Here is a 20,403-nt window from a genome sequence, read left to right as displayed (position 1 = left end):
AACTGCTCCACAAGAACCAAATGGACCGAAATCATTCTCAGTAAAATATAAAGTGAAATATGAGAGCCAGAGGTCTAAATATTTGTTATTGAAGTATTTTCTGTTCATGATCTTGTCTGAAAACAGGCAACAGCTGCTCATTAAGATGTTTGTGAAGAATGTCAGAAGGAGCTGGGAACAGGCTGGTTCACCTGGGACGTGTGCTGAAAAGAGAAGCCCCAGATTCATGTTTACCTTCAGTTCCCACAGCTGAGTACAGTACACACCTGATGAATTTTTGTAAACAAAGTTACTGGTTACGTCAGAGGTGACGTTCATGATAAGCAGTAATATTTGAGGTTCATAAACAAGCTGAAGAAAATTGTTTGTTTTAATTGGTCCAAAAGTCACTGGGTCTGATAGAGATGATATGTCTGGAGATTTATAACAAATTTAAATAAGATTAATATAAATACAACTTTCCTTATCACAAATATGGAAAGTTTGTTCTATATTTTCCAATTATACACTTTAACAGCCGTCCCAATATTACGCTGCTGTTGGAACAAATGTTGGAATAATGATGTTTTAAGCCTATTTGCAGGTTTTTAAAAGGGTATTTAATAATGACAGTGACACCTCGTGGCAGTGTTGATGGCTTCCTTTCCGTTGTTATGGCTGTTGCTGACGCCCCTCACAGGACTTCTCTGATTGGTCAGAACCGCAGCCCCTCCCCCTTGCATCGATCGTTCTCGTGAGCCACCGAGGGTCTTTTTCAACCGTTCACGGTCCCAGCAGCGCATTTTAACGGCTTAAAGGAATGTAGACAGCCGCTGTAGCTTCACTGTAAGCGGTGGTTTTCCTCTGCGGTGAAAGTGTGAAGGTTTTTCCTCCGCCTCCAGATGCGCAGGACGAGGATACAGAGGAAGAAGTAGCAGCCAGCCGATACATTGTTTTGAACAGGCGGCTAACTTCAGTTCAGTGTGGAGTTTTAACAGCTAGCTGCGCGCGCCTCTAGCCGAGAAGCCCTCATAATTCACGGGGTAACCGTTTTAGGCGAAGCAGGTGCAGTCAGTTGGAGGAACATGGTGACTTTCTTTGCAGCCGTTAGACCTTTGGTCTCTCACCTCCAGCGACAACTCGTCAGACACGCCATAGGTCCCAGGATGACGCCTGTCCGACGGTGCAACCTCACGGCGTGTTCCAGCAAATATGTCCTGTCCCAGAGTGAGTACAGCTGATGCTAGCTGCATGTTTTCATGTTTCACTTTGGTTCAGCTGTGACATCAGAACATTTTATTGTGAGGCAGTGAACGAGGAAATGGGTGCATGCCTCCTTTAAAAAAAAAAAGAAAAAAAAGCAAATCAATAGTTCGAGCTTTGCCAAATTACTGACTCCTGGCGATGCTGTCTAGTTAAAGCCCTTTGCCCCACATAACTGCATGCTGGAGCTATTGTCATCCAACAAAAGAGTTTACACAACCTCCATTTATCTGTTTCACACCTTACGATCAGATTTCAGCATCAGAAAGAACTATATGACTATATGACTGCTTAAATTTGATCTAGTTTGATTGTGGATTTAGTTTCTATTTTCTCTAATCCACCTCTGAGTCATCACATGTCACATGTATTTTTAATTACCAAAAAGGTTTAAACACACCCATTCCAGTCTGTCAGGTTCTTACAACGCCCTGTTACATAAAGTTTGCCTGTCCCGCTATAGACCACAAATAAAACATGCAGAAAACATGTAGAAATGGAAAATAATAACAACATTACAACATCTGAATCAATCAAAAGGAGAAGTTCATATTTGGTTTGTTTTTATGTTATTTAGGAGATGTTTATCTGAAACATCAGCCTTCATAATGATCACTTTTAAATCATGTGTCAAACTCAAGGCCATAAGTTTTTATGTGGCCCTCTTGTGTGATTAAATATTGTTTTACCAATAAAATAAAATAAATTTTATCAGTATAATGCCAAATTACATTAATGTACAAAGGAGTTTCACATTATTGAATTTCAAGAAATGCATCAAATTAAGACATCAAATTATTAACAGCTTGTTAATAATAATTGTTAATGGGTAGTTTTATCAGTACAATTTGCCACATCCTGCCCTCTGAAGATATTTGTGATCATGATATGGCCCAAAATTGAATATTTTGACATCACCGCTGTAAATTTTCCAAGAAAGACCAGCATTTTTTCTTTTCAGTTGATTCAGGTTGTAATGATGATCAAATCTTCTAAAGCTTGGATGGAAAAAGTTTCATTTCTTCTGTCTTTTTGGTGGCATCTTGTGGCCAAAAGGGTAAAGTGTAGCTTAAGTCTGCTTTAAATTAATTGCTCGTCTATATCCCGTCATTCAATGGACAGATTCTGTAGGATTATCTTTTGACAATAATGTCTGACATCAGACTGTCATTTAATATTTTTTTGTGGGTGGAAAAGTAATAATCTGTGTGCTGTAGTTTCCCTCTGACGTCTTGACATTTTTAAACAAGCAAAAAAAAACAGCAAGAGTCAGTTGGTTCCACCTGGACAAGACAACACAAACACACACAAGGGAAATTTAGATACTGTAGATCATTAACCCAAAGATCATGCTTGTGGACTATAGGAAGCCAGAACTGTTTCATTCCAATAAGTTTGATTCACTCAATGCATAACGGGCTATAAAACCAGGATTATGATCATAATGTCTGATGGCTACTAAACCAGCAGCTTTACACGTCATACTCTTGTAATTCTCCGCCAGTGATATACGACTTTAATCAAACAACCAAAGTGGTGACAGAATTGTGATCATGGAAATCTGGTCCTACTGTGTTATTGTTTTCTGGGACACATGGCCGATCTTCAGCTTCAAACTGCAAAATATTCTCGTAACAAGTAAAAAAATACATATAGAAATCTGTACTAGATGTTTTTCCATTGTTGCTTGTAAAATATAACAAAACAGAAGTCTCTCAGGATGCAGTACAGTAAAAAAAAAGAACAGAATAAAATATGTGATACATTTATTTCGCCATTAATAGAGACGTTCATACAGAAATACGGTCTGTGGTCGCTCTTAAAGGAATTTAAAAGCTTCGCTCTGTAAAGTGCATTAACTCACACCCTTAAAATCAACCCTGCTTATTGCTGTCATGATTTTTTTTATCATGTTACAATTTTTCTGAGTTATCTCCTCTGCCTTCTTGCTCTTCTAGACTTTGTAGCAGATCAGTCATTTTTTAATGACAAGTTGACTCAGCTCCACAATTCAGCTCAGCTGAATGAGCGACATTGTTGAGAAACTTAAGGAGTTTCTCAATAATGTTGGGTGTTTAAGTGGTTCTGTTTAGAGAGCATTTTGCATCTCAGACTGGACTCTGTCTGGGCTGTTTCTCTTTTCTGTTCAGATATTGCCCCTCCATCTTCATTTCAGCTCAGCTTAAGAAGGGGCAGCGGCGCCCTCTGCAGGATAGAGGTCAAACTACAAGACTATGAACGTCTAATCAGCTGTTATTTAATCAATTGGCACCAATTTAAATCTAATAAACTTTACTGATTAATTGGAAACCAATTTTCATGATTTTAATTACTTCATTGCATTTGTGGTATATATTTCCCAGCTTCCAGAGGGTAAAAATGCCGCTGCACATCTTTTAACAGGTACATGAAAATTTGACCATATTTCCCTTATTTTAGCTTCCTTGCCAGTACATTTTTAGGATTTATTTTAAAATCCTTTTATTGTATTTAATGCTCTTAATGGCCTTGCCCCTCCCTATCTGTCTGAGCTATAAAGTGCTTTATAAATAAAGTTGGTATGGTATTTGAAGTAGAAGTTGAAATACAATATTTAAACAGTACCAACATCTGTTGTTAGCTGTTTCTACACATCTTCATTTTTGCTTTGTGAATTGTCGGTTCAGCTAATTTATAAATCTAGTGTAATCTTAACACACAGGCCAAAAGGTGGATTACCAAACAGCTCAGAGTAGCGCAATGTGCTTCAGCTTGGTAAGCGGTTATTGTGTGAAAAGGCAACAACAGGAGGAGCTACTGCAGTCTGATGAAGGTCAACTCCCAGTCAGACCTGTTCAAGAGCCAGAAGAGGAGCAGACCATTCTGCCTTTCTGTTTGTATCAAGAAGGATGAAATAGATTTTTATAACTTTTTGACAGTTTTTCTGGTGATTCTCTGGTCGCCAAGCTGAGTTTTTAGAAGTCAGAAGAGCGCGAGCCGGCGTTCTGACCCGCCAGAGGTCCTGGTCTGCTGGTCCTGCTGTGGAGCAGAGCTGGGGGAATGCCAGGACATTCCGAGTGTCACTCTCTCTACAGCCGGCCCACTTCTCTCTTTTTACTTGTTTCCTTTAAAGAAAAAAAACTTCCTTCTGCTCCTCTCTGACTCATTTTCTCCCTTTAGTTCGTCCTCAGTGGACAGAGGAGTTTGTGTCCCTGTAGGACTGAGTGTAGTTGATAGATGTTTTAAAATGGACTGTTTGAAAAAGAAAGAGGCAGCTGAGCACAATTGGGAAAGTAGGTGTCAGCATTTGTGTTTTTGTTATTTCTATTGATTGAAACAGCATCAGCTTCATGAAATCTGATGTTCCTTTTTTATTTTTCCCCCCTCTGCTTCTTCTTCTCTTCTTCCTGGCCTGGTCTCCAGTGCACCCCATGTGGCAGGGGCCCCTGGAGGTGCCAGGTGGAGATAATCAGTCTCCCATCGACATCGCCGCGAAAAAAGCCGTCTTCGACTCGGATCTGAAGCCGCTGGAGTCCAGCTACGACCCGCAGACCTGCCAGCAGATCTGGAATAACGGTTACTCCTTTCTGGTTGAGTATGACGACACTACTGACAAGAACAGTGAGTAACATTTTAAACGTTTAATGAAAACTCCTTCAGAAATGACCCCAAAGAAACCTGCTTTATACGAAGTGGATCTATTGTTTATTCAGCCTCCTTTTCTTGCAGTTCCTTGTGTAATTTCCCTTTAAATCCTGAGAAAGCTCAGCAGGGTGAATGCATGTTTTGATCTACATAAGAGGATTATCTCCACCCCCGTTCCCTCTTAAAGAACCCCCTCCATATATGTCTAAAATGCCAGAAATCAGTTGAAACGCCACGTGCAACTGCTGACCTTCATGTGACTTGTGTGTTTATGTTGAGCTTCATCTCACTTATAATTGCTACCTTTTCTGTTTTAACTACCAGGCTTTCCCAACATGCAATAACTCCAAATATATGAGGCTCATTTCAGAAGAATTAAAAATGTTCAAAAGAAACGTAAGAAAGTGTTCCATTTTTTAGCAACATAAACAGTAGAGCAGGTAATTTAAATTGTCTCTAGTGTTTAACTTTCTATGATGACAAGTTTATGACCACAGTAAAAAGTAACGACTTTAAAAGGGATTGTAGTCTCTGCCTTTAGGTTTCCTGGAAGGTTCCTGGTCAGTGTTTTGCCTGAACAACCTGTTCCTCAAAGTCCCTTTAGGGGAAATGAATCAGCATTTTCCACGAAAGGCTGAATCACACAAAGAAGCAACTCTTAATCTTTTTCACTTTGTTGCAACATTTTGGGCTGGGCAATAAAACAATAGACACTTGATCAATAACGATAGAAAAAAAATGTCTGATAGAATTTCTATTATTTCACTGAGATTCCACCCTGAAACCCTAAATCAGAGAAAAGTGGAGTGGTCAAGTTGGCTACATTTGTGCACCAACATTTTTTGTTTGTGCTTTTGCTTTGATGATATTAATGAAAGTTTAAAGCTCAAAAGGTCAACCAGCTCCTTTCTCCCACTCCACTATACCAAAATCTAGCAAAATTGTTGTCCATGAACTGAAACGCTTGTGCTGGTTTGTGCAGCAAAGATTTTTTTTTTTTGTGTCACCATCATTTTAAAGATATTAATAAAAACATCTGGTCACCTGCTGCACAAACATAACACTGTTGATTGACACCAAATTTGTTAAATTTTGGAAATACAAGCAGGGTGAGTGGTTTTTGTCAATATCTTTAAAAACTAAAATCTTTGCTGCACAAACATTTGACACCAATTTTGTTAAATTTGAAGAATGTGGGAGGCCAACGTAAGGTTGATGACATCAACTCACTCTTTGGTTACCTAGCAACAACCTGTTCAGTAGCATGCGCAGCAGCAGTTTCATGTTGCCCCCAACATAATCTGGCTGCCCTGAAAGAGAAAAATGGGCTCACTAGCAAACTTTCTAGTATCCATTAGGATTGTGGGAAATGAGGGAATTTATCACGAGAAATGTAAGCAGTCAGTATCCTTCACTATGAACAAAATGCACACAATGACGATGTGGGAGGAGCTTAAAGTTGTAGCAATCACCCTGTTCAGGAGTGAGCAGGAATGAGACTGCTTTTTTTATTCCAGACAATGTACAACTGAGTCATTGTTTTCAAGTGGATATCAAATCCCTGATCTCAGGGAAATCTGAGAGTAGAGCTGAACAAGTGAGAGCAAGGAGGCCAACAAACCTGACCCAGTTCTTCAAGTTCTATTAGAACGAATGGAGCAAAATCCCAAAACACTAACTGTGAGAAGCTTATGGAAGGAAATCCAAAAGCCATAAAGTGGTCATAAAGTTTAAAGCCAGTTCTGCCAAATACTAAAGGAAATGTCCAAATTAGAAGAAAATTAAACAAAATCTTTTTGTCCTGGAAGTTGGCAAATTAATAAATGAGTTTGGTGAATGAGTTTTGATGGACCTAAAATGGGATGGGTTCAGCCCAATTTAATGTCAGACAGACAGAAAACCCGATTTTCTTTTTTTCCGTGACTCTAGTTGTTTAAATGCAGCATGAAGAGTTTTTAAAAACTAAACTGTTGATACACTTGTTTGAAGTCATTTTAATAAGGTGTTTCCAAGGTTTGGAAAGTGCTTGATTTCTGTGTAAAGTCTTTAAAAGTGCTTACTATTCAAATAGCACAGTTTTGTTTATTACAAAACTGCATTTTATTACAGTTTTGTAATAAAATAAAATCTAACATTTGATAAAAAGCCTAAATACAGAACATGTAAACAGACATTTAAAGACGACAAGAAGACATAATAGATTTTTCTTCTCACTGTCTGGAGTTAAATCAGATCAAATTTTTTGTTTTAGATCAGTTAGAATTAGTAAAATAATTTATATTTGTAAATATCAGAAAACTTGGCAAGAACAATTTTTAGAGATTTATCTTTTTCAGACCAGTCAGATGTAAGAGACATTTCAAAACATAAAACAGCCTTTTCCATGCTGTAGGAGGTAGGATACTATTACAGGTTATTATTAATAACAGTAATAAGTTATATCATATAATTGTGAAATGAAGCGGTCTCTTTTAGTTTCACTAGGATTGTTTTTATCTCCAATGTTTGAAAACCTAAATGGAAAGTGTTTAAATTTCACTGTGAGAAAAGTAAAACTTCATTAAAACTCACCACTATCATTGCATTTGGCCTGCTTTCCTGAAGTCCTGACATCTTCTGTATGTTTCTTGTGCAGTACTGAAGGGTGGCCCACTACAGGACAAATACAGGCTGTGTCAATTCCACTTCCACTGGGGTGAGAGCAACGACTGGGGCTCAGAGCACACTGTGGACCGAAGGCTGTTTCCTGCAGAGGTACAGTCAGCACTGAAACGTTCTCCACTAACACAGACATAAACACAGAAAAAACATAAATTTTCTTTTACTTATGAAACATACTGCAAGCAGAACATATACTAAAAGCATCATAATTAGTCCTTTATGAGCAACTACTCTGACTTTAATAAAGGCCTGAATTATTTTAGGACTCCTGAAGTAAAAACATTTTCTCCTTTTATCAGGTTCCAGTCATGGTTTTACTTTAAGACTGGAAAAAGGCGGTCCCAGTCTAAACAGAGCCTTGCTTTATTTAGCTCTGCTGCTTCTCCTACATCGGCTCGGAACTTTTTTAATTTGCATTAAATAAACATTTGTTTCTTTCCTCTAAGTTTGGTTTCCATGCCAGTTCCATGTCCCTAGACTCGAACATTTATTTGTTTTTATATTATTCCTTTTCGATTTCATAACAAGATGTTTCAGTGACGTTGTCCTTTGACCTCTGGTGCTCACAGCACAGTTTTCAGCAGTCTGAGTTTGTGTGAAAACAGGCAGGCATCAGGTTTCAGTTTACAGAAACTCATTGCGATGTGTGTGTGTGTGTTTTTCAGCTCCACTTGGTCCACTGGAACTCTGACAGGTACACTCTGTTCGAGGAGGCGGTGATGGAAGAAAACGGACTCGCCGTTATTGGAATTTTTCTGAAGGTACAAACTGTGTACACACAACCACATACACTCAGCACCTTTGGTCATGAATCTGCTGATTTCTGTTGAGCTGTTTATGAAGACATGAACTGTGACTTTAATTCAGATTAATGTTGAATCCCGATGCAGGTGGGAAAGAGACATGAGGGGCTGCAGAAGCTGGTTGACGCTCTGCCTGCTATCAGACACAAGGTCAGTCACACGTTTTGGAAAACGTGTCCAAGCTTCAGATCACAAAACCTTCCGACTAAAATCTGTTTTTGAAGTAGCGCCCTCTGCTGGCGTTACATCCCATCTACACTGAATTCCTCAGGAAGCTGTTTTAAGGTCTTCTTTCTGTCTGTCTGTCTGCAGGACAGCGTGGTGGAGTTCACCCGCTTTGATCCAGCTTGTCTGCTTCCCTCCAACATCAATGATTACTGGACGTACCACGGCTCTCTGACCACGCCTCCTCTCACAGAGTCCGTCACCTGGATTGTTATGAAGCAGCATATTGAAGTCAGCCATGACCAGGTATGTGTCTGACTAAAACCTGATGAGTATTTTAGTACAGAATGATCATTTTTGTCTCTTTACCATAGATGGCGTGCTGCATGTTTGAAAAAGTTGCTAGATGTTTTTTCTGGTGTTTATAAACATGTTTAGGCTCCTCTGCTGAAGGAAAATGTAATTTTCACCAGATATTTGGGGAAGTTTTTATACACTGTTTAGATACTTCAGGGCCACTCAGTAGGGAATCAAAGCTCCTCTACTGCCCCCAAGTGGCCAAATATAGTCAGTTCTTTCAGTTTTAACAAAGTAGAAGGAAGAAAAACTTTGCTATTCAGAACTCGGTTTCAGTGCATCAGCTTGTAATTTTAACCCATAAATATGCCACAACAGTAAATACATATGTTAGAAAAATACTTCTAACATCAAAAAAAGTTTTCTGCTTAATTTTTCATCAGTATATTGAAGGCCGGTCTGTTATTGTTATTATTAACTGATTTAATAATTAGGTGGCAAAAGGTGCTTAAAACAAGATTTGTTTTACCGAATTTCAACCTGGTCAAACTCAAACTGAAGGTAGAACATATTTACAAATTTTACTTTATCTTAAATGCAAAATGTATATATTATTTCAATAATTGATTCATCACAAAAAATTTGACTAAATAATTTCAGTCCTAATTAACTCCGAGCTCCAGCCAGAGGGTGGCGCTCCACTCCATCTCTCTAAGGCAGATTCTGTTGCAGTCAATAACTCTAAACTGTAGATAAAAAATGTTAGTGGACCAGTAAATTCAGAACATTTACCCAAATTAAATGTTATTTTAAAAAACATGTCTGATCAAGACTGTGAAGCTGTTGGTCCAGAGTTACCAAATAAATTTATAATTCAGGATATTTGTCTGTTTTTTTTTTTTTTTAACAGACATGAACATAGTGGATCAGTACATCCCTAACAACAACCAAGGCTAAAAAAAAGTTAATCAAGTTATTTGCACTGCACATTTCAGCAACAAGGCAGTTCAAAATGCTTTACATCATAAAAACCCCAAAATACAAACTCATAGAACACAGTCAATGAATGAAGCAACACATTTTGTCGTCTTCTCAGGCTGCTGTTTGTTTTACTGAATCAGAAAATTCATTGTTTCCAAAGTAGCTCTAACCTGGTGAGGTTTAAGTGTAGATTTAAAATAACTGTGTTTCGACTGTTTTCCAGTTTTCTAGAAGTTTGTTCCAGATTTGTGGTGCATAGAAGCTGAACATTTGCATGAAATAATAAACTGAGAATGACAAAAACAATAGGTTGACTATCTTGATCAAAAATGTAAAAACCAAACGCAACAAAGCTTCTTTCAAATGGTTCAGAAAGTGCAACTAGAAATTATTAAGATATTGCTAAGCAAGACATCATTCAGAGCACATTGTCACCGAGACCCGATCTAGGAATTTGATCAATACCAGGACCAATACTGATATCATTGGATTGTAAAGTCTGAACATTTTTATCAGTGCTTCCCGCCTTTCCTTCCAGCTGGCGGTCTTCCGGAGCCTCCTGTTCACCTCTGCCGAGGAGGAAGTCCAGAAGAGCATGGTGAACAACTTCCGGGTGCAGCAGCCTCTGCAGGGTCGCACCGTCCGCTCCTCCTTCACTCCCTTCCTGCAGGAGGCGCCGTAGAGGTGACAAGCAAAGTGGCATGCCCTGCTGGACTCAATAACAACACAACACTGTTCGTCGAAGCAGAACAACTGTTTTTATGATCGGTTTCCTCTGGGGAGCTTCATCCAGTACAATCACTTCCTGTTTTACGGAGGATGGAAGAAAACTTGAGCTTTTACTCAGATTTTGGTTTGACTGTTTCAGACCAGTTATCAATAAGGGAATAAGGGTAACTGAGGGGGATTTTATTTGATTTTAATGATTATATTATCATAAATCATATTTATTCTACATTACGGAGTTCAGTTGCATTGAGCTTCAGGTTTAGTAAAAACCCAACAAATCAGATTTCTGTCTAATGTCTGTTTACAGCAAGATTCTCCTTTAAATTTTCAAAAGAAATCCCACAAAATCACACCTAATTTTTCAGTCGGTCTTCTCAGGCTGCTGTTTGTTTTACTGAATATTTTCTTATCTGTTACAAAGAGATTCCTCTGAATACGTCTGACATTCAGAGCTGTGTTTCACTCATTTTTTATCTTTTAAACTGAGTTTTTTTTTTTTTACTCGGCCTTTGTTACTAAGACACACAAACATGCAATGTTAGAGCAGCACAGAGCGTGGTAATGAAAGTATAAGATTCAATGAACCCTAGTGCCTTTACATGTTCCGATTTCTCTTTTATGTTAGTTTAATTCTCACCTGATTTGTCTTTTCTTTCACTTTACAGAATTAAAAGAAATGTCAGTCGTTTCAGATTTTCAGTCAGTCTTGTTAGAATTACATCATCTGATTGAATCAGGTTGATCTCATTAGTCTGCTTTAATCAGAATTATTCAGTTAGCTAAAACTAATCAGATTGTATCTCTGAAAGCTGAGAAAATGCGGCTTTCGAAGCTACTGTTGTGGCTCTCACCCAGGGTGATAGCCTAGGGGCGGCACAAAAACTGAATCGGTTTTTCTCAGTGTGCATCATGTAAGTTCTGTAGGAAAATATTGTTGAACACTTGCTAATAAACACTTCCTGTTCCTGAACAGGTAGTTGTTGAAAGTGAGAACTTGTTCTCAACCAACTTACCTGGTAAAAAAAGAGTAAATTTATGTTTAAGTTGATTAGTAATAATTTTCTTTTTCTTAACGGATTCTCGATTACATCTAATTACATCCAATCCCAAATACTTAGACTGGTGGAATTGTGTGAGTGGCAAAAATGCACTAAAATCAGAGTATAAAATAAATAATGATGTAAATAAATATAGACTGAGTGAGCCCAGGGTGCCATTCACTGCAAGCTGATTTATTTTAAATCAAAGTAAAAGAGCACAAAAATGCCTAATTTGAGCGCCAGCAGATATTAAACTTGTTTTTTCTTCTACACCCAGTGCATTTTGCAACAGATTCTACTGAGAGAAGAATTTTGCAATCTGCTCAGTTTAAGCAATATTCAGTTATCTGAGGAGTCCAGCCTCCTTTCTGCTTGGCGTCACGCCCGCCAGCGCTGCTCTGCCAGAAAGATAAACTTGAAGCTCGAGGTGAAGAGACTCATCACATCAGTTTTTTTATTTCTGATTTACGGTCCAGTTGAGGCGAGAGGCCACCATCCCCGTAATCCCTCTTTCACAATGCAGCTATCCAAACTCGCAGCGGTGACCCGGGGCTTGTGAGCTCCCCGCGCCGGAGCAGACAGAGCGGGACGCAGCGCGATGAAATGCACCGAGTGATGGCGACCTGTTCTGAAAGCTTCAGAATAGTTAGATAAACACCACAGGGGCCACAGCAGGCGCCAAACGTTGCTGCTTGGTTTGGGTTTTCTTTGGGTGTCAAACTCTTTTTCAGTTTTGGGCCACATAAATGTTCTTAAAGGACCAGTTGTGTCAGAATGTATGTTGAAATCTGCTATAAAACTGTCAAAATATCGAATGCAGAGACAGCCATTTATTAATAAGTCAGTATTCACACTGTTGACCTACAATCAGAAACATTGGGTTTTAATGTGAAAGACCAACTCAAAGTGGAATACATTTATGAAATGGAAAGAAAGTCTTTTTACGTTGATCAGTCCTGCCAGGATTTTGCGATCGTTTTTCAGATTCCAGATTTTGTGGTGCAAATTTTGAAATATTTACAAGAAATTTTGCAAACTTAAGGCCAGATGTGACTTTTTATCACGTGTAATATTGATCACAAACTATGATTTCACTTCAAGTAAGGCAAACAAAAGTTATTAGTTGTTTTCTATTTCATTGGCCAAATTTTTAATGCTCTTGACTTATGGTCAGGGGCCAGTCAAAATCATTTTGAGGGCCACAAATGGCCCGCAGGCCACACTTTGGACACCTAATGTTTTTTGACTATTTCTGCGGAAAATCTGTAAGAAACTCATAATTATGCTGTAGGACTTTTTGAATTTGCGATGGTGAAAAACTGTAGGGACTGATTTATGTAACTCGGAGCATTGAGGGCCACATGAAGAGCTCCAGTGGGCTGGATTTGGCCCCGTGGCCTTGAGTTTGACACAGGTGGCGTAAAACATTAAATATGGGCAACAACAGCATAAAAGAGCTGCTTTTATGCTCCAACTGTGCATTAAGTTACTTTTTTGCCTTTTTTTGTTGCAATGTTGTTACTTTAAAATATTTGAATGCCTTTTTCTGTCTGTAGAAATACGTTTACTTCACAATATCTTCATTACTATAATTTCTGAAGATGTTTTAACAACATCCCTGATTTTTGATCTGAGGTATAACTGAATGTGTAGCATCACCTGGAGCTCAGTGGGATGTTTAAGCAGCTGTACGTTGTTTTTATTGTAACTGTACGCAGTGCATATTGCTGCTTATTTGTCCAATGCTCGGCCTACATTCCTGCCCCCTCCGGTGTCATGCTGGGCTACTCCCAGCATGCTTTGCTCCACCTGTGTGGCTTTGTTAAGATTGCCATCCAGCTGAGAGCGATTCCTGCTCCTCATGAAGAGAGGGAAATTGTAAACCACTGATGTACGTTTTGATTTTTAAAGAAACTAACTGTAATGTTTAACAATAAAGTAATATATCAAAATGATCATTTCTGTCATTTTCTTTGCTACAAGCTTTGATTAAACTCAGTTTTTATATGTAAACACCAGCTACACACTAACAGTCAAACACGGTGGTGGTGGAGTGATGATCTGAAGTTGCTTTACTGTTTCCGGATTAATTCTTCTAACTGATAAAACCATGGAGGAGAATTTAACAATTTTGACCCAAAACCTCCTGGTTCCTAGAACACTGAGGACATATTTAATTTTTCAACAACGCTTTGAATCTAAATCAACGAAATCATGGTTTCACCAGATGAAGAGTGTTCATTCAGTTTATTACTGCTTTTATTTTTTATTTAATGGATTTGTTGTCAAGTTTGACTTTTAGTACTATGCATGTTGCATTAAATGTTCGAAATGATCCCAGATGTATTCATGTTTAACATCTGAATCCTTTTCAGTGCCATGTCCAAAAAAGCTTCTGGGCAGAGAGCCCCACTAAAACCCTGCAACATGTCCAAAGAAACATCAACATTATCCATGTTTGTTAAAATCAACTCATTTTTGAATGTTCAGCATCGATGCTGCCTCTCACCTTCTCACTTTGTTGTTTTTGCAGCAGTGTCATCCACATGTTAATATTACAGGTTTAATCTAAAGAAACTTACAAATCTAGACCTTTTTTGCTTCTTCTGACTCAAACTTAAGAATATCTGCACATCTTTAAATTCATGTATACACACCTAAGGCTTTAAAATGCATTAAAATTATTAGAAAATATTCAAGTTGGCCGTAAATACATTAATGAAGGGTCTTGCATTTTGTTGTGTCAGGACTGTTTAATGTCATTCTACCGAGTTTATTTTTTACTACGAGTGGAAAACACAAAGATGGCAGGAAGTGGTAGGATGAAGCATGTTTTTAATGACTTACCTCATTAACAAGCATATTTACATGATTTTAATTGCATTTTTTCATTTAATAGAAACACCGCAATTGTGTTTTTTCTACACTAGTAGAATGGTGATAAAGTTTTGTGGATGTTTCTAAAGGAAATAATGTTACTGTGAAGTTTTTTCACCTGGTGGTTGTTAAATTAAAACCGACTCTGTTCCCATCTGAGCCAAATCCTCCTATAAACCCGATCCGGATCGTTTTCCAAAATAAAAACCGCTTCCAGCTGCCTCAGTCTGACTCGGTCCTGTGCTTTGAAGCACTGCTGGCTCTATGAAGGGATGTTCAGCACAAACCAGTTGGCCAGGCACCTCCGGGTGGGCTGGGTGTGACCCACAGTCCAGCCACAGAGCAGGCGATTGAAGCCGACCGTCAGTGGCTGTTTGTTGTGTTTGGCTGCAGGAGACTGAAAGCTCAGGTTCTGCTCAGACACTCCGGTACCGGGTTTCCCCTGATTGTACGGATGAGGACAAACAATTGTTTTCAACAAAATCATGGCTGAAATTATTGATTCGCTTCAAGTGGGCAGAGTAGTGATGCTTTAACATATTTTTACTCAAGTTAAAGTGAAAAGTAGTCAGAAATGCTCAAGTAAGAGCAAAAAAAGTATTTGGAAGAACAGCAATTCAAGGAATAACTGATCAAATAATCAATCATTTAATATTTAAAAATCACATTATCAGAAAGACAACTAAAGCATAGCAAAAATATTCCTGAAAGTACATTCTTTCAAAAAAGTTACTGAAAATGTAATTGAGAAAATGTAACCAGTTACTGCCTAACTGCTCTCAGTCCAATTGAAAATCAATGTAGCTGAAGGTTTATTGTCATTATTGTTCAAGTAGTTTTGAGAAGAAAACCCTGGCTTGTTGATAAAAAGTTTTGGTATTTTTATTTGGACATATTGAAATGGGTCAGGATGTTGCCATTGGCGATGAAGACGACGACAGAAAGTAATTGGAGGATCATGGTGCAAAATGTTTCTATGTGAGCAAACGTATTCATGTGATTTTAATCATGTTTCTTATTGAATGGAAACACTGCAATTGTGAAATAGTTTTCTTGACATTAGAGGAATATTGGAAACAGTTAGAATTAAAACAATTCTGCAGAGCAGAGTGGGTTCATGAACCCAGGATAATTTAAAAGACACTTGATTGGCTGTTGGTGCTAAGAGTGGAAACCAGTTATTATTTGGAAGGAGCAGAGAAATCAAAATGTGCCAACATGCCTTTGTATTGATCTTTATGACAAAAGAAGACAAAATCTGATCGAGAGAAAATGTTTTTTCATGGCTCTGTATCAATAAGTGAAATGTATATTTTATGATTTTACATTTGGTTTGCACTGCAGAGCCTCTGTCCGGCTGCCATCATCAATGAGGAGAGATGAAAAGCAGAAAACAATCCAGATTCTGCTCAGTATAAACAGGAACATGAACGGAGAGGCCCTTCTCCCTCTGAACTCCAGGCCAGCTGCTCTTCCTCCTCGTCTTCCTCCTGCTTCTGCAGCAGCTCCTCTGATCTGATTGTTTGGCGTTTCGGAGATTTGAGACAAAAGCTTTTCCTTTGTGGGATTCCTGTTTGAATTTGAATGCAGCCTTAACTGGTTTGTTGGGGATGAAATGCTCAAGTCTCACTCTGATACTCCGTGTCACTTTATTGATCCTCAAAGAAAATTAAATTTTGAACTCATAATATAATTTTTTGTTGTAGATACTGATGGATGTGTGGAGGGAGGATCTCCTGTAGCAGTCTGTACTACAACGGTATGTATAACAACCTCTGACTGAAGACAGTCTGTTATTGCATAATAGTCCAATGGAGAGCAAGCTTGCTGTTGTCTGTTTGATCAGAAGGTGTTTAATTTCTTTTTTATGGTAAAATATGAATAAATGGCTGTCAAATAGTAATATATGGAAGCTGTACTTTGCATAAACGTTTTGTAAAATGTGTTTATATCAGCTCCAAATCTTTTAAAAGAAATAAAAGCCTGCAGAGTTACAGAAACTCCTATTTTCTGGCTTTAATAGGATGCTAACAGGAGTAATTATTTATTTTGCAGTTAATCATCTGATTGTTTTTCTGCAAATCTGAATCAAAGGTTTTAGTGGAGAGGAAATGAGTCTGTGTTTACACATCAAATCTTGCTGCTCAATTTTCTGAAAAATGCTGCTAACTAAATGAAATCAGACTTCTATGTGAACAGTTTATTCAGTTTATTCAGATTTACATAAAAATGTTAGACATGGGATGCATCATATACTAAAAAAACTCTCTAGAAGTTGGAAAATAAAACTTCATGTGACTGAAAGGCCCATTTCTGCAGCAGACTCTGTGCCAACATAAACTCTCTGTTAACTCTATTTCCTTTAAAAAGTTCTGGAAAAAGTTGCTCTCTTTCATCCATACCTGCAGCAAAACATTTAAATCCAGTTTCAGGACAAATCAAGAGGTTTGTCTTTAATCAGACAGAAAGAACAGTTGTTTACACCACAGCTCCACGTTTCTGATTATGCAACAGTTTTTAGTATTTGCTGCTGTTTCAGTAACACCTGTTATGTAAAACCTAGCAGGAAACCAGGGGAGACTTCCTTCCTCACAGATGGTATTTGAGTATTTTAAAAATGAAAACACGTCTTGCAGATCTCTGCAACTTGATTTATGTCGGGTTTATTGTGTTCCCCAACCTGCAAGAATCAACCAAAGACACAAATTACTTTTCCGCAGAAAAGGGGAGAAGAGCTCGACGCGGTGAACCGCTGCCAAACGCTGTCTGAGATCAACTCCGTCGGCTCTCAGTCCCCAACTGCCTTTTATTATTATGTGAATACACAAAGAGGTTGGCTTTCTCACTCAGACATGCAAACAATTGACCAATTCACTATCCTATGGGATGTTCTGGAGGTCTACCATTGATGTCCCATCTTTGGAACACAATGATGACCACTCTCAGGATACAGATAGAGATCATTGGGCCTCGTTAACACAGAAATGTGTGAGACATCTCCAACCATCAAGAGAAAACCCTAAAAGACAGTTAAGAATATACAATAAAAGAAAAAGGGAAAGAAAACAACACACGAAATAATATGAAAACATAACCATTCAATATAAAAGTAAATGAACTAAGATAATAATTTTCCTAACAATTTAGCAGATGACTAATCTGAATAATGATCAGGTTCAGGTTCAGGCAAAGAAGAGAGATAAACATGATCCAGATTTAAAGCCAAAGCTGCCAGATGCCTCCACAGTGACTCTGCCCAGGTGTCAACTCAGACAGCAGAGTTTCTTTGAAAGATGTTGTCAGAAATATTGAGACCACGAGGTGAAGCAGTCGCAGCTCTCCGGAGGCTGCAGACACATAATTTCCTGGATTCAGACGAGGCCAAAATGTTCAACATTTATTGGGCTTGTATATCTCTGAATACCTGAGGGACCTTCGTTCAGGTCAGAAATCAGGATTCCACCTTAATCCATGTCTGCAGTTCAATCCCGACTCGTCTGTCTGTCTGAGTGCAACGGTTCCCTCAGGCCCAAAACATTTTCTGTTCTTGTTGGACTGGACAGTGGCTGTGTTTCCATTCACCATAGAAATGCTCAATTTGACATTTTAAAAATAAATTTGCTTAATGGAAACAGCAATTTATAAAAAGTTTTGGTGTGAGGATGAGGTGAAATTTTTTGTTGGTTGTATCAAAACTTATTTATTTCCCAAAACTGCAATGGAAATACTTTTTTGCATCATATCACCAACAACCATATGTTGCTACTGACAGAAATAAAGAAGAAAAGATGACAGGAAGTAGTTGGAGGTGCGGCATGATTTTAATGACTCATCATGTGAACAAACTTATTCACACTACTTTAATTGTGTTTCTCAATTAATGGCAATATAACATTCTACTGTAAGACCACTGACATCAATTGATTCAACACAGGAATGAAATGGAATCAAGTTTAATCCACAGGATCTCCTCAGTATTCGGGGCAAACAGCTAAAGTCCATGAAAACCTAAAACTCCCTCATTAAACTGTCTATTTGAATAGTTCAAACATCAAATGTATCTAAATATAAAGTGTCCAATAGATCAAACACTGCTGAACCTTAGAGCACCATGGTGCCTATTTGCACTACAAACAGTGTCTTAGCACAGTTTCCAGGAAGTAGACACTGGAAAACAATGTATCCAGTGCCAAGACTGAAAACAGTCCCAGTCTTACTGGAGGAGTTTGCATCCCTGGTTTCCCTTATTTCTGCTCTTGAATGGCGCTCCTGGATTCCTCTGGTCCAGCTACATAGATTCCTTGTAGCTTTTGTTCAGGGTAAGACTCGGCATGTTTGTTGATCTCTGCAGCCATTGAAAGGAAACTGTTGAAGTGTTAACCTTTCAGAGATGGGAGGTTTGGGGCGGGGTCAGCACCAGACAATGGCTGGTGTCGAGAGCATCCTGGTCTTCCACAGATGGAAGGAATTAATTAGAGCTCTTTTACACTTTATCAAACAGAAAATTACAAAATTAAGTAACTATAGAACATGATGAGGTTTGGTTATTCTGTGAGATTTTTTGAATAGAGACAGCAAAGCTATCAAAGAAATGATTAAATCTGTTAGTTATTTGTTTCATATTCAAACTTGCTTCTGAGATCGACTTCAGCAGCATCTGATGCTGCAGAGGGATGGCGACCTGAGTTACCGATCCAACAACACAAAAAAACGAGTGGAGAGGAAAAGATGGGGTGTTTCTAACCGACTGACCTACATCCCAATGAAAACATCTCAAGACAACAGAAATGGGATTCTTTAAAAACACAGATCCTTCTGAGTGCATCGATCTGGGCTCTAGCAGTGGGACATCAGGGTAAAAATTAGATGAGAGGGTCTGAAACTTCTCAATTGCAGAGAGAATTGTTTTGAACATTAATAATTAAACCTACGGCACCCAGATTTTAGCAAAGAAAGCCATATTTTCCAGGTGAATTTAGTTGCCTACTCATACCTGCTGTGCACAGCTAGCTGTCACTGGAAGTGAACAAACTAATTCCCACTAAGTGGCAGAAGCTGCTGCCACCCGTTCTGTTGGTGAGTTTCCTGGTGCATTTATGAATGAGGTCAAAATACCACAAAGTTGATTGTGAAATTCTTCTCACGGGACCGGACTGACGTAACGTGATGCTGTAAGAAGATTCCAGCTCCTCATCTGACTGCCCACTTCAAAGGAGTGAAAGGATTTTTCTGTCCAATGTTGTGGATCTGAGGGGAGTGTAAACAAAGAACAGTGGGCTGTCGGTGTGGGAGAGGTCTTGTCCTGCCAAATGTTTCCATATTTTCCTGCTGGGAATCTGCATGTAGGCTGCAGAAAAATTACACAAACATTCAGTCACATGCACTCTCTGTCCCACTGAACAATCGATGGTTCGGTTCCTTGCAGGGTGTTTAGAGTCGGTGGAAGCAGGTCTGAACTACAATAGCTCTAAACAATAACATTTGTGTTGCAGCTTCTCTTTACACACAACCAATCCTCAACAAGAACAACAGGAGGTTCAAAAAGTATCAACTTTTTCTAGGTTTTACGTTACAGACTTTATCCCAATTATTTTAAATTAATATCTCAAAATTTTGTGCACAAATCCCCAGCTTTGGTTAAGACTCTGTTGTTCAACCTTTGGCTCAATTACAGCCTCAAAGCTGTTTGAATGTGATGCCACCAGTTTAACCTGTGGTGATGATGGTGGTGGTGGTGATAGGAGTTTGCCCCGCAGTGGGTGGGTCGTCGGCTCAATTCCCACTCCGTCTACCTTTGTTGTTGTGTCCTGGTGTCCTCACCCGCCTTGCCTGCTGGTGTTGGTCAGAAGGGTCGATGGCACAATATGGCAGCCTTGCTTCTGTCAGACTGCCCCAGGGTAGCTGTGGCTACTATTCTGTAGCTTATCATCATTAGTGTGTGGATGTGTGTGAATGAAAATGACTGATGTTATTGGAAAGTGTCT

At 38.7% G+C, this 20,403-nt stretch overlaps 1 protein-coding gene across 2 annotated transcripts; it reads left to right on the top strand.

The window, feature by feature from the left end:
- The first annotated feature begins 684 nt into the window (after positions 1 to 684).
- Positions 685 to 13,497, top strand: ca5a (carbonic anhydrase Va). Of its 2 annotated transcripts, none has more exons than XM_055032698.1 (7): positions 685 to 1,206; positions 4,645 to 4,842; positions 7,502 to 7,620; positions 8,193 to 8,288; positions 8,418 to 8,480; positions 8,643 to 8,801; positions 10,312 to 13,497. In XM_055032698.1, exons 1-7 carry the CDS (start codon positions 1,065 to 1,067, stop codon positions 10,453 to 10,455), a joined length of 921 nt encoding a protein of 306 aa, XP_054888673.1. In that variant the 5' UTR covers positions 685 to 1,064; the 3' UTR covers positions 10,456 to 13,497. The 2 variants fall into 2 exon arrangements, with proteins under 2 accessions (XP_054888673.1, XP_054888683.1); XM_055032708.1 differs by lacking the exon at positions 685 to 1,206 and adding an exon at positions 4,262 to 4,514.
- The last annotated feature ends 6,906 nt before the right edge of the window (positions 13,498 to 20,403 follow it).

This window comes from Poeciliopsis prolifica, unplaced genomic scaffold (genome assembly GCF_027474105.1).
Source record: "Poeciliopsis prolifica strain line A6 unplaced genomic scaffold, Auburn_PproV2 SCAFFOLD001, whole genome shotgun sequence".
NCBI classification, from domain to species: Eukaryota; Metazoa; Chordata; class Actinopteri; order Cyprinodontiformes; family Poeciliidae; genus Poeciliopsis; species Poeciliopsis prolifica.
Note: the sequence above shows the minus strand (reverse complement) of the source record. Positions and strands in the feature narration are given on the sequence as shown.

What these genes read in the sequence shown, in the direction of transcription:
- ca5a (XM_055032698.1), top strand. Translation starts at nt 1,065, where the DNA reads ATGGTGACTTTCTTTGCAGCCGTTAGACCTTTGGTCTCTCACCTCCAG. An exon ending in CAAATATGTCCTGTCCCAGA is followed by an intron (nt 1,207 to 4,644) that starts GTGAGTACAGCT and finishes CCTGGTCTCCAG; the next exon opens with TGCACCCCATGTGGCAGGGG. An exon ending in TGCCTGCTATCAGACACAAG is followed by an intron (nt 8,481 to 8,642) that starts GTCAGTCACACG and finishes GTCTGTCTGCAG; the next exon opens with GACAGCGTGGTGGAGTTCAC.